Source organism: Ambystoma mexicanum, chromosome 8, assembly GCF_040938575.1.
Source record: "Ambystoma mexicanum isolate Mex_15411 chromosome 8, UKY_AmexF1_1, whole genome shotgun sequence".
Classification (NCBI taxonomy): domain Eukaryota; kingdom Metazoa; phylum Chordata; class Amphibia; order Caudata; family Ambystomatidae; genus Ambystoma; species Ambystoma mexicanum.
In genome coordinates, this window is record NC_090929.1 from 678,816,036 (window position 1) to 678,830,708 (window position 14,673).

A 14,673-nucleotide genomic window follows, 5' to 3' on the forward strand; every position below is an offset into this window, starting at 1 on the left:
CAATAAACTTAGGATCATTACTCGAATAATGCACACCGAAGAATTGCAACAGTAACAATCTGTAGAGAATTGGTCCAATAATAAACTCTGATTCATTGCACCAACAGAAGCACAAGAGAATTGCCTAAGTAATACATTATGGAGCATTGCACCAGTAATACATTCTGAAACATTTAGCCAGTAATACAAACAGGAGGACTAAACTCTGGGGCATTGTGGCACCAATAACCACGACACATCTCATCCAAGATGCATTTGGAAGCCCTGCAGAAGCACTACACCAGTGATAAACCTCAAGACTATTACACTAGAAGCAAGCTGTAAATCATTCCACTGATATTAAATTCAGGAGTAGTGCACCAGAAGGAGGATTGCACAGTGATTAACGCTGAATAATTACAACAAGATACATACGAAACATACCTTCTAAAATAGCAAATTAGTGACAACCCATTACTAAAGGTAAACTTGAAAATGCCAATCCCATAGTAGAAAATAGTGCTGCACAAAAGAGAATCTAACAATTGATGCAGAATCCGGGAGGGGCAATTCCTATCTCTGCCGATCAAAGTGTCTGCTTTAAATTGTGCATCCAAAATCCTCTACCCGAAAAGGTTACTTGAAGTGAGAGGTCTTCATTTTGACAGGGTACTTTGCTATTGTGTGCATAATTTCTCTGGTAGTAACACTTTCTTCCAAATAAATGCACTGAAAACTAATTTCTTTCCCTCGTCAGCTTCCAACAGGAGACTCTGCCAGTTCAGAGCACTCACATAAGCTCCTCACAGGAGCATCCACTTGGGAGCACCAGTACAGTAATGTACTGAATTGCCTTCAGAATGGAAAACTGTTCTCGTTTCATATCAGACATTCACTAGTTAACGCCATTAAAAACATAGGGCCTCATTACGAGTTTGGCAGTAATTCAGTGGTACTTCCACCAAATTACCACCGAAACTGCTTTCTGTTACCACCACTTGGGCTTGTGAGTTTACCACGGTATTATAAGTGGTGGTAGGACAGTGTAATCCCCCTTTTTTTGAGTCCATAATTATCCATGGGGATTTTTGGCAGATTTACAGAGGGCAGTATTACCATGCCCTAAATCCACCGATGCTTGGAGGTAGTAAAGTGGAGTATTTACCTCCAGCAACAAGCTGGTGATGAATCTGCCACTTTTCCTTTATAAATCCGCTGATTTACCATGTGGTAATAAGGCCGGCAGTAAATCTGCAAAAAGCCTATTATTTGGGGGGGGGGTGCAAGAAAAACAGTGGTCATTTTGTTACCTCCAAAAAAAGTGGCGGTAATAGAATTACTGTGAATGGAATGTGAGTGGGCACCGCAATGGGTGGACATCAAGCTACACTTAAGTTTATTTTTATCAGTATGTTAATGTTTGTGCATCTCTAATGAGATACCCTTCAGTATTGATCATGATCATATGGTGGCTTGTGGTCACTTTAGATTTTAGGAAATTACAATGGATTCTATAACTGGTCAGTATGCATGCCGAATTTTGTTATTGATAATTCTTTTCTCTTTTTTGTTCTCTTTCATTTTTTTACATCATTTTGTAAATTACTGTGCAGATTTTACACTATGATTTGTGAATCTCTACCTATTGCGATTTTTATGTACAATTGATGCAGACGTTAGTTGTTGGATAAACATAATTCTCTTGATGATCATTGTAACAGATTTTGCCCTAATGAAGAACCACACGGGTCTGAAATGCACTGGGGTCTGCTACCAATAAACTATTAAATTAATTATCTCATTTTTTATATGTTTGAGTTATGTCATATAGTGTCTGTAAAGTGGCACTAACGATTGTGCTTGTAACGACTTTGACTCTGATCACTTAATATGGCGGTTATAGGGGATGTAGCCCTTTCCGCAGGCTTGCTCCCTTTCCTGCACCACCAAACTTGGAATGAGGCCCATAATATTCTCAACACAATTTCTTTTTGATGACTGACACGTTCACGTAAGTACTAGCACTAGGTTTTTGGCTCGGAACATATGTGGCTTTGAATACCCAAATCTATGTAACTTCTGGGCCAAAGATTGGCCACAGATCATCTCACCCTTCGCAAAGCCTTAAATCCGTCAAATCTGCCGTTGTTTAGTCGTGCTTTCAACAGTCTCGTCTGAACTCTCTTTTGGAATTGCAGCAAAACTAAATCTGTACAGAGGCCAGAACCTTGGCACTTTGATAACATGTTGCAATACAAGAATACTAAATGCAAAATTGCATGGATAGCATTTTATTATCTTGCACTGTATTGTCTGATCAAGTTAACTAGCTCAAAGGTGAAAATCAAGGAATATAAAATAGGAAGAGATCAGATATGTGGAAGTGAGAAAAGAATAGCCAGGCACATTCTGTGGTTCTTGAGGTATTTGAGCATAGCTACAGTGTAAAGCAAATGAGGATAGAGTTTTATAAATAATTCATTTCTTTTGTTTAAGATGTATATATTGCCGGGGCCAGCAACCTTTAGCTCTCCAGGTGTTTTGTACTACAATTCCCATCAGTCCTAGCGAAGGCATAGTGCAAAATATCTGGAGAGTCATAGGTTTAAGACACTGGATAGTGAAACACTATTGCTTTGTAGCCACTTTAGAGAGCTTCTGACTAATGCCGAACTTATTTACTTATTTTTTTGGCATACTCAGTGTGCCTGTGTGTCGTCTCCTGAAACCAATGCTAGAATAAGAAACACGAAGGTCCAGCTCTTTCCCAAATTAATGCATTTTGCTGGACATCAAGTAAGGAGAAGAAGAGTGATGTCCCATGAATCGGCACATTGGCTGTGCTATACAAAATATTAGAGGGTACTCTTGAATTGCCCCAAATGGTGACAATTCCCACAAATGGTGACAATTCCCACTACTGCCAACCGAGAATGGAAATTCCCATCGCTCGAAGGGCGCCAATTAAGAATGAAAATTCCCATCACTCGAAGGGCCATGTGACATATGCATCATTTTTAATTCAGTGCAATTACTTTTTTTTGTTCAATTAAGGCTCTGCATTCGGCCCCTACCTCTGAGATTAGCAGTGTAAATTTGCCAGATCAAATTAAGAAAAGACTTGTTGGCTGAGCGCAATAAACAATGTAAACAATGTTAGACGTGTTACACTGAGTTCGAAGCCTTGGGCACTTCAGTTGAGAGGCTTTAATCCTGACTTTGTCCACTTCAAGGCAATCGCAGAGCCAAGTACAATTCACAGGTAGTACTCGGTGCATTGCATTCCATCTATCGTTATTTTGTATTCTCTGTATTGGTCGCCTGGCTCCTGCCTTTATGTTCTAGCATTAATCTTGGGGCACCCATGGCAACTAAAGTATCAAGTGTGGCTTCCGGATCTAGACGAGGTGCTCCACTGAGATGTGTGTTGTGTTTATTGTATGCAAGAATGTGGATGTCTAGGGAATACCATCACTTTTTCCTCTTCTTTACAATAATTGAATTTGTGAGTTTCTTCTAAACAGGCTCCTATAAACCTTACATGTTTCATTGGGAGTCTCTGCTGGTAATGTCTTCAATGCCCTCCAGAACCGGTTGCAGTACACCTGTTAGGGTGTCACCAGTGTTGTGTACACCTTGCCATACCTCTTTCAATGTACCCAAACATTCTTCATTCTCTCACCCTGTGACACATTGTTGTGTCACTGTGGGGACCATTGGAATCCTAGACACTTTCCTTATTTTTATTATTTTATAACCTCGCCACTTGAAACCTGCATCATCACATCCTTCGATTGTTCTACAGCTGTTGTTCAATGCGTCTCCAATAAGATATCCCTGTGCCCATTTGCATGTCAACCTGACGGGATCTTGGTTCCCTTGTACCCTTTCAAGAACAAACAGCCACTGACAAAGAAAAATAGGGCTGACCGAGTCTTTCTAGAATGTATTTTTATGAGCTACGTTTGTAGAATGTGCTTATACATTGGTACAGTTCTGTTATTTGATTTTTGTAGTCAGACGCCGAGGCAGTCCTTCAAAAAACTGCACTATTTGTAGCACATGCTTAGGGCAGACGGACTGCAAACGCGGCACTAATGTATTGACTGCAGTCAGTCACACTGCACTGCACTAATTCTCATGTCATTTGTGCAGCCAGACATGTTGATAAACTGTAAACACTAAACTGTATTAGGTATTTTTAGCCATACATCTAGACATACTAGACATACAAATAGTGCAGTATCAGGCCCTTTGTGTAAAAGGGCACATTAACAAAATGTCACCATGGCAGGCTTTGTATAACTTACTTGGTGCAGCAGGCAGTTGGTGGAAAGAGAACTACCGGAAGGACTTTCTCTTATGACAAATGTTGCATGTAAGGGCTTCCTGTCACATGAGTTAGTCCCTACAGTTGTTAGACCCCTTTTTATTTCCTTGCCCGTAGGAAGATAATTCGGCATGTGCCCATACCTACAATATGCAGAATCTACGGCTCCAAAGTAAGTCACACACCCTTTCACAGCAATATCTATGCCATACACCAGAATAAAAACCAGGTGCCTGCACAATGGAGTCAATCAACATGCACACTGCAGCCCAGTAGCACGGGTACAAAGTAGAATGGTATAAAGGGAATCAGTGAATGTGCAAAGAGCAGCATCCGATCACTAACTTCTCTTCTTTTAAAATGTCATTTTAATATGCTTTTATACTGTGCCAAAACAATTTCAGTCCCCCAGGCTTGTTCATAGAGTGGCTTACTGTGCCCTTGACAAGGGTATCCAGACTTTAGTCTGTTGGAAGGCAGAAAATGAGCAAGAGGAATGTTAGAGGATAGGCACATAGGATAGCCAAGTATATGAAATTGATGAACACTGGATGTATTTCCTTACTACTTTACTGTAATATCTATGATATAGGATTACACTGTCTGTCTTTTTTAATGTGGCACATTGCGCTGAACTGTGTGCTCATCAATTCCAGCTGCATAGGATACGCGTTCTAAGATGCGCCAGCGTAGCCCCTCTCATCAAGACATTTCTGGTTGTATCATCCATACTTACCGATTGTGTGGCCTGGAGCACTGACTGGAGTGCCTGACCCGTCTGGAGTGGGGTGGAAGGGCTGCTGGACTTTGGTTCTGATGATCCTGAAAAACAAACCGGAAGACCTCATATAGTTTGTATGTAAACATCACACATATGTTTTACGTGTTCATTGCCATTTGGAAACACCGGTTAGACAGAGAAGCAGCTCCTATGATCAACAGGCTGAGATTACAACATATCTTTGGTAGTTGATCCAAAGGCAAACTCTTGGCAGATTCAGAAACAATGTGCACTGCATGTGCCAACCATGATTTGCTGACTACAGTGTAATGAGTCTTCATTAGTGCATCTCTGAAAACCCAAATATTTCCATTTACCAATCTGTTTATTAACCTATGCACCCATAATGATATTCATCTACCTTCCATGCATACACCATCTGCATATCTACCCATCAATCTACCTTTTAATTTACCTACCCATTTACATCTCTAGCTACCTATCGGTCCACCTACACATCAATCCATCCGTCTAGCTATCCATCCAGCCACCCCTCTATCTTGCCATATCTATCTATCCATCTATCTATCTAGCCATCCTTCTATCTAGCTATCTCTCCATCCATATCTCCTGTCTGTGTGTACGTCTGCGCAGGACAACCACCCATCCGGCACCCTCCATCATGGATCCTTGTCCCCACTTGTGGAATGACTTGCTCCTTTTTACGCTTAAAGCTACCATTTCTCCGACCATGAGAGGTGAAATCATCACTCTAAGAAATGTTCACAACCTACAAAACAAAGTGATTCAGGTCACTTTCAATCATTGTTCTCGCAATAATGCTAAAGGTACTGGAGTGGATGCTGTTGGTCAGCCACAGGGTTATCTAGAGCCGATTAACTTACAAAATCAAGTTTTTTGAGGAATGCCAGATAATTTACTTCTGGTTTAGGATGGAAACAGCCCAGCATTATTACACATCAGTCTTCCGTTTTTGTCTGCCATTATGCTGAACCATTTCACAATGATGGTTGCATCATATAGTTCATAAGATAGCTCAGAGATCCCTGTGCAATGTGTCATCATAGACTTGTATCCAGGGGAAGGCCCTCTTTGCCTTTCATACTTCCGAGCTCAATAAATGGTCTTGCATTAAATTAGGAAATAACATCTATAACAAAGGTCTGACGTGGGAGAAATCCAGCATGAGACACTATACAAAAATGTGACATTATAATGATATGATACAGTTTAGTGACATAAGACCCTGTTGTTGGCACAGTGCACTCAGCCGGTGTGGCTGACACAATCCATTTCCCGGATTCAGTGTGGAATTCTTGGTTTAATTCACCCCCTATAATAAGCTCTACAATATACTTATTTTGTTAGACCTCAGTTATACTTGTATCTAACATGGTAAACGATGTTTGTTTATTATTATTATTATTATTATTATTATTATTATTATTCCTTCTGCTGATGCTTGGAGCATTGCAACTGCTGAGTTCCTGAAAGTGGGCTTTTCTTTTAACCTAAATGGTTCCAGGGGAAAAGTGATCGAATGTGTCGATGTCACTGAGGTCTTTGAAAACCACCCCTCCTAGATCCTGTTTGCTTCTAGTCAGTCTGGCTCCCAATCTCGAGGTATTCCTCGACCACCTTATTGGTTCCCCAAATGGTCAGTACCACCTGCTTTATTCACCCTCATACTCTTGAATTCCCCATTGCATTACTCTGCTCTCCGACCAAAAAATCATTTTGTTCAAAGTTAAAAGGCATAATCTGGATCACTGCAATAAGCAAAACATATATTTCCCAATGGCCTTCAAGTGAAACGTCAACATATATTCAAAAGCTTATGCATATAACATCACACCCGCATGGTTGTGTCATGTAAACCTTCCAGTAAAAGGTATAATGTGATTTCAGATCGTGTGCCTTGTTGCTCCAGCAGTACATAACATCTGCCCTCCTCGTCTAATGCAAAAGCTTCCATTCTACCATCTCACTTGAAGCAGCATTTGACTTCAGTGGCCCAAGGCTAACAACAAATGAAGAGGAGACTCGTATTTCCACATAGGCATCCTACAATAGGGAATCATGTCCCTTCACGTGTCCCTCTATATATCGATCATCTACCTATCAGAGGAGGCCTATGGAGCCAAGTTTTGTAGACTAGCAATCCGTCATGTAATTCTGAACGGTTGCCAATCAACCGTTTTTCTAGTTCACGCAAATGTTTTTTTTTATCATCCAAGGGAAGTGCCCTGGGGCTGTGTGGCATGTCTCACACCCTACAATAAAATAAAGCACACATTTCTTCAAGAATTAAAAGCCCTTCTTTGATTTCCATTGTTTTTCTCCTGTTTCACGTGCTTCTCCACCTAATCAGAAATCAGACTTTTAGTCTAGTCATTTGTAAAGCACTCATCGACCATTGGTATAGGCCATAGAGCTTTCATGCATATGTTTCCATGTTACCTCATTCAAAATGAAACACCTTCCATGCAAAGAAGACTTGGTTGATCAATGAGGTGTATTGTGCTTATTTATATTTAAGTTTCAGTCTTTGACTAAAGGCCAGACATGATTCAAACAGTGACCTTGATAGTGAGCAACCACCTAAAGATTGTTCTCAGTCCCATTTTGAGTTTCACATTTTACGGCATTGTAAACACGAAAACACACATACCCACAGGATCAGAACTTCAAGTTGAGCAACATACTATAAAGCAAAGAGCTGGGCATTCAGAAATGTGAACTTTCTTGACGGATAGGGGAAAAATAAAAAAAACGCAATCCAAGAGTGGACGAAATTCAGTGAACTGAGTTCATGATTTTTTGTTTTGAGTCCCTCACTCAATAGACAAATTGCCTAGCTTTATTTCCAAAGTTCTTGAAGTTCACATTTATTACAACTTGCTAAACATAATTTTAGCTGCATGGTTTTTATGACTCAAATAAGAAAAGAACTGTTGAGCACAGAAAAGTGTGTAGGCAGCACTGCCTAAAGCATGAGACAGAGCCACAGAAAGAGATAGCATCTGCAACTGTATTAGCACAGATAAAAGTCACATTTACACAGGATACTAGATCCACAATTGTGGAGCATTGAGGACACTTCATAATACCAATCTTCTTCTAATATCACCCATTTTACACCTGCACAGAATACAATGAAACATGGGATCCCTCAGTGCACAGCCCTTCATTCACATTTGTTAAATTTATGCATACGCCTACTCACTGAATTTGTGAGGACGAATTAAGTTGCTTACTTGTAACAGTTCTCCATCTTTGGTACTACTCATATTAACATGCTTTCAACATCCCCTGCAAGAGGTACCCCTGAAAGATTAAAATACTGCCTTATTATAATAAACTGAAGGATAACTAAAAAGGTCTTCAAAACAAATGCCATCAGACCTGGGGTACTGATGGTGACCACCACCAGAAAACCTTGGATTTATATGTTTGACAGATCTCCTTTGGTCAGTGCCCTACTCCATCACCAGTGGTTTCTAAGCTTGGCATTCTCAGGTGCACTGGCCTGGAGTTGGCAACCCAAGTTTCTCTAGTTGTTAAGACATGCTTTTTCCACATATGATGGTGGAAGCATCTTCCACCGTTCCTGGGTTTCCCCAACAAACTAGCTGCTATGGATGCTTTTATCTCAGTTATTATTAATGCCTCCAGGCTGTCCAGAATGGGGTGGCAATAATGCTGCTGAAGCTTCATAAATTCAAGCATGTCTCTCTAGGTCTGGCCTCTCTTCATTGGCTCCGAATATCAGGACAGATCACATTTAAAGCACGGCACCAGAAGCACAACACCCTCTATTCCAGGAAACCCTTGACTGATAAACTGAAAGAATAAATTCCCAGCAGCCATTTGCGCACCAATGCCTAACTGCTGTTGGTAGTCCCACATTTTCAAGATCAAGAATTGGTAGTAAGTGATTGTCAGTTCCTGCTGCTCATAAAAAGAAGAACCTGCCGCCATAAAAGAATTAAGCCAACCACCTGCACTTCAGACATTCACGAATGCCCTACTTTTCTGGATGCCCTGCCTCCAATTTCCCTCCCCCCTTCAGTTGCTGATTTCACGTGGGCCAATAAAATCGTAGTTATCAACCTTCTCCTTCGAAAGTCCCATGATACCTCAAGGTGCCCTTTATAAAATAATAATAAAATAACATAACCGGCCACCACCATGGTCTTTAATAAACACTGATCGACCTCCTGAAACTCTCGTGTGTTCGCTGCCGCCTTCCAGAAAAAGCAGGATCACCACAAAAAACACCACGCCTGCGACTGGCATTTTTTGAAGGGCACAGTGAACTTATGGAATTCTCTTAGTGCGATTGTACATTCACAACGTCAATGATTCACCATCAAGTTATAATATCGCCATGACAACCAAGGCTTCTCTAACAATGGCTTGGCTTTGTGTTTTGCCAAACTGCTGATCCATGACAGACACTTGGAGGCTCCAAGCCCAAAGCACAACAGCTTATTTTCTCCTTCCCTGGAAGATATTTCAAATTTCCCTTGTGTGCACTTCCCTTAATACCTCCCCAGCCCCAACTCCCATCAGCTCTGCATCTGTGTACCCAGCAATGCAAGCCAAGAAAGTCTTAAGTTGTTTTGCACTCATTTGCATATGACTGAAAGAAAACTAATAGTGTCAATATGAACGTTGCAAGATTAACGCCAATGTTGTGGTGTCGGCTTTAACAAGCGTGTGCACTGCAGGAGTAGCAAGCTGGGTGGTTTCAGGGATCCAGACATCTGGGAAGGCAAAGCAATGAATATCTATTTGGCAACATTTTTGTCAGAGTTCTTCATGGCACAACAGAGCACAACTTAGTGTCTCCCCCTATCTTCTCACTTAGGCCAGTTTGACTTCCCGGGTGCCATTTCTGGTACTCTGGTAGGATATAATTCAAATAAGATGGACTTTTCTGAATACTCTCAACCAGGGAGGCACACAGACACCAGGAAGAAAGAGGCAGTGAAGTAGACACGTGGCAACCTCTGCCCTCGTGGCATAGGGCTTTGCGTCTTCTGAATCAGAGGTAAACGTTCCAGAATATGTAAATGCACGGCACCCTTGTCCCACATCTCCTGTGTCTCTTGCCTGCATTCTCCCTCTGGTAGAATGAAACACAGATAGTGCCAGCACACAAATACATGGTGAACAGAGCAGACTGCATCTGGGACATTTGGTGCACACCTACCTTTCTATGTCCGGTGCACACTGCAACGCATGGCATGGGGCACTGATAGGGCAGTGCATGTATTTTTCTCAACTCGTAAAGGTAATTCAGAAACAAGATACTTTCCAAATAGTCATTCAAATCTGTTCTGGACGTACTCGTGCATAGGTTAGTAGTACTCTACTGTCATAAAAATAAAACCAATAGTTAAACCTTCTAGCTCAGAGTATCTAAATACCTTTCTTTACGATGACCTGATTGTAAGCACAACATAGAGAAGACTCGAAGCTGCAAGTGAGAGCATTTTTAGTTTAAATCTTTCAAAAGATACTTTGGTTGCATGCACACCCATGAACCACCCTGTCCCGAGAGAGTACATTTGTGCACCCTTGGGAAGTGGGCATTATTGTAATGATGCTTGGTATTTGATTAGCTCCTTATTGCCAGTGTCAAGGCTTATATGGAGAGCACCTCAACATGCCGTCTCCCATTCATTCAGCTACTAGTTTTCTTCAGGCTGTAAAACATAAGGGGCCATTAGTCATGTCTTTCATGGTGACCGTGGAATCCATTTTACTTGGGATTTGATGGGTAAAATCGAATCCAGAAAGGCAGCTACTGTGCAAAATATGCTATATTCATTCTACATTGTATCTTTTATGTGGAAAGAATGATCCACCAGTCATCAAATCCTCTTTTCTCTGCAAAGCATGTGGAGAGGCATGCATTTTGGGGTACCTACTACACTTTTTAAGCGTGCTACCCAGAAAGAATGACACAGATAAGCAAACATCTGCCCTCCCCCCACGAAGTGAAAGAGTGGAAAAGTAAAGCCTACATTGCTCTTTTTGCATAACCTAAACTTCTTCTTGACTTCTGCTGTCCCTTTTACCAGTTATTTGCCTTCATTGCCCAATGTTGGTGCTTATACCTCATTTCATTGTGTTGCACTAAGAAAGGCAAACAACAGTTCCTGGATCCTGTAAGTGCCCCAATGGACACAAACAATATAACCGGACTGTCATTCGCAAGGGCTTCAACGGACACACCTTTCAGAAGCTCCTGAAAATTTAGAACTCATAAGTGCTCTAGAAATAGAAGAGCATACCCTGTACCCCCAGGCCATTCACAGTTGAGGGTCGGACCAATCACAGATGCTGCTGATGTCTGACGTGACGAATTACAAATAGAAAACCCGGTAATCTAAAGTACTATGTGGCCTCAAACTCGATATGTACAGATTGGTGCCAGCAGTGATTCCTGCTAGTGCAAATAATTTGGAAGGGGAACCTATTGGTTGGCTGCCACTTTGGAGTAAATGTCTTCCCAAAATCACATTTTTACCGAACAACTGTTTTAAGATTCTTTCATAGGCTCTTTTTTGCCCTATTTGTCGTTATTTATTTTTCTCGTGCATTTAGGTCGAACTACTGCTTGTTTTTCTTCCATTCTCCTCTCCCCCGTGTATGTATTTTTAACTCCAGCCACCAACTGCTCAGTGTCAATGTGGGCTGTGCAAGGTTATTGATTCCACCTGCCCCGTGAGACTGCAAGGTGTGTAGGAGTTGCAGACAACGAGATGTAAACAGAAAGTCATAAATTATTTGTGACAGCAAAGCAATAGTGCCAGGCTGCTGAGCACAAGTGCGTGTCACTATTAGGCTCCTCTTAGCCCGGTGACACCGAATGAGCGGTTAAGTGTCTGATGGAACCGTACACCGATGGGGCCAGACCAGACAGAGCAGGGTCAGCCGCACCAAGCTGGTATATCAGCACCCCAGACTAATACATCCATCTCACTGATGATAATATAAAGTTCAGAAATCTCATTGAAGCCAGGGAATTCCGGAACCTCAAAATCAGTCACTCCACTTGAAATAAATTTAAGAGAGCTCTCAGAGGACAAATGCAGATTTGGTCTGTGTTCAGACTGTAGTAGTGAGTGGGAAATGTGTTATCTTTATGAATAGTGTTCATCATGTGCACAGCGCTGCATAGAGTGCAGATGAAAGCATAGCTTGCCTTGTATCAAATCACGCCATCTGTGCGTCCATTATCTGAGGATTCTGGACATTTGCGGAGATAGGTTCCTTCAACTGCACCGTTGAGGTGTCAAAATTAGGCAGCACCTATGGACTGGGACAGGGTGTCACTAAGGTAATTTGAAAGGTGGCTAGACCGTGGAAGAAAATGCAGGTTTCCATGGATAGAAGAGGTGCTCACATAGTAGAGCAACTTTACATCTGTGGCTGAAATTAATTGTTAGAAATCTATAGGGTGCCATGTGCCTTAGTGAGGCTGCATGAGGGTTCAACGAAATGAGCTAGAGAGTAACTGTTTTATGTTAATTGATATGGATGCAGTCATAAGCTTACTGACCTGCAAGTGGACCATTAGTGGGAACAATTACAGTAAGGGATACGTTGGCCGAGGTGTTGGAATTCAGTAAGTACATTGTGAATTCACACACTTGTGTACGTGCCAACTGTTTTGTCAAGATAAATACGGGACAGGGAAGCCTATATGGGGTAGGTAGATATATTTAATGGACAAATAGATGATAATGGGTTACAAAATAATTGGGAAACTATTGGGATGAGGATTAATGTAAGGGATACCTTGGTGAATTGCCTCAGTGAGAGTAGATATGTTTATTTAAATGAAGAGATTGGGTTACAATCTCATTTGGCAACCATTAGTGTGAACATAAGGGGTTTCTTTAGGGAGCATCCAGGTGGAAATAAATAGGTTTGTTTAAAGAGCAGGCAGAAGACATAAGATTAAGTCTCATTAGGTAACTATTGGTGTGAGTGATTGCAATAACAGAGACCTAAGTAGAAGGTGTAGGTGGCAGCAGGTAGGTTTCTTCAAAGGATGGTGAGAAGACATTGAGTTAAAGGCTCAATCTTGTGAATGTGTAAAGTAAAGGATTCCTTTAGAGAGTCCATGGGATACAATGGTTTGGTTAAGAGGACTGGTGGGAACATAATTGCTTAGATGTCTGCTAAGGGTGAGCAGACACTCTAGGGGCATTTGATTCTAATATGTTTTTGCTAATTATTCTCTGCCTTCCTTAGACACTGTTGTTGATACATATACTTTTCTTTGAGGGGCGGAATTTTAGTTGACATTCTGGGGTGTTGTATCAAAGCCACCTGCACGTGTATTTAGGACACGCGGAGCATCAAGTACTAGGAACAATACTTGTTGGGTGACTTTTTGCCATCTTGTGTCAATGGGGTGATCTCAAGATGGATGTAGCAGCTTCATTGTTTACAACAGTCTTTTCCAGGTATTCATTCCTAAATTCCAAAATTCATATTATCCCGGTTTACAAACATATGTGCTTATATTCTTAATCCAGCCTCATTGATTAAAGCTCTTATTGGTATTCAGTTCAATAAATGAAGTGCTCATTTATCAAACAAAACAGAGATAAAGATTAAGAGCACTGCTGAGGATCACACACAGTATCTGAACTGATAAAGGATTTAAAACTTGATAACCATGTATGAAATTCCTATGCCTTAAGCAAGAGCCAACCCCTGCCAGATTGCTTGGTGCCTGCTGCATGTGTCGGGAAGGCCTTTCCAGAGGCCTCTGAGAGTTTTCTCTACTGTTCCCACTTGCATGAGCTGTTTAGCTCTCGCCTCGTGGAGGTGATCCATCTAGTTTGGTAAGCCTGCATCTGCAGCATGTCCGTGCCCACCAGGACTTTCAAACATCTTTATTTTTGTGTTTTCCACTGTTTTGCATCTCTCCCAAGCCCCCTTGCTGGTCCTTCTCTCCCCCACCTCCTATCCCACCAAAGCCCCTGCCAGATTGGTTGATGCAGCAGCACATGTCTGGAAGGCATTTCCAGAGGCCTCAGAGAGTTTTCTCTCCTGTTCCCACTTGCATGAGCTGTTTAGCCCTCACCTCATGGAGGCGATCCATCTAGTGCAGTAGGCCCACTTCTGCAGCCTGCCCGTGCCCACCAGGACTTTTGTACATCTTTATTTCGGTGCTTGCCCACTTTTACCTATCTCCCAAGCCCCCTTCCTAGCCCTCTTCTCCCCCACCTCCCATCCCGCCCACTCCCCTGCTGGATAGGTTAGTGCCTGCTGCACCTGTCCGGAACGCTCTTCGTTTGTGAACCTTCCAGGGCAGCCGTGCCCAGGCAGCCAGCTAAGAGCCACAAGGCAAGGGTAAGATCCCTCCTGAGCAGCTCCACTTCATGTTTGCCCGGGACGCCTGATGCAGACGACCTACAGCAACTGATAAGGTCAGTGTAGTGTGGGCGGGAGTAAAACCCCCATCGCTCTTGCTACCTATTATCTCACAGATATATGCGCCTAGCCAAATTGGGTAACTAGTATTCCTTATACTGCCAAAGTTGAAACTGAGTAGTTTTCCTTTGCACAACTGCTAAATCTAGGTGATTTT

The 14,673-nt window shown here is 41.9% G+C and overlaps 1 protein-coding gene across 13 annotated transcripts in view; it reads right to left on the bottom strand.

Moving 5' to 3' along the window:
• The window catches only part of PAX2 (paired box 2), a 147,333-nt gene that overhangs the window by 97,557 nt on the left and 35,103 nt on the right, over positions 1-14,673 (bottom strand). For all 13 annotated transcript variants that reach the window (XR_011268585.1, XR_011268586.1, XM_069610481.1 and 10 more), the window contains exon 4: positions 5,046-5,131. Coding sequence is in view for 11 of the 13 variants with exons in the window: in XM_069610481.1 (XP_069466582.1) it covers positions 5,046-5,131 (86 nt within the window). In the remaining 2 variants the exon portion in view is untranslated. The remainder of the gene's footprint in view (positions 1-5,045; positions 5,132-14,673) is intronic.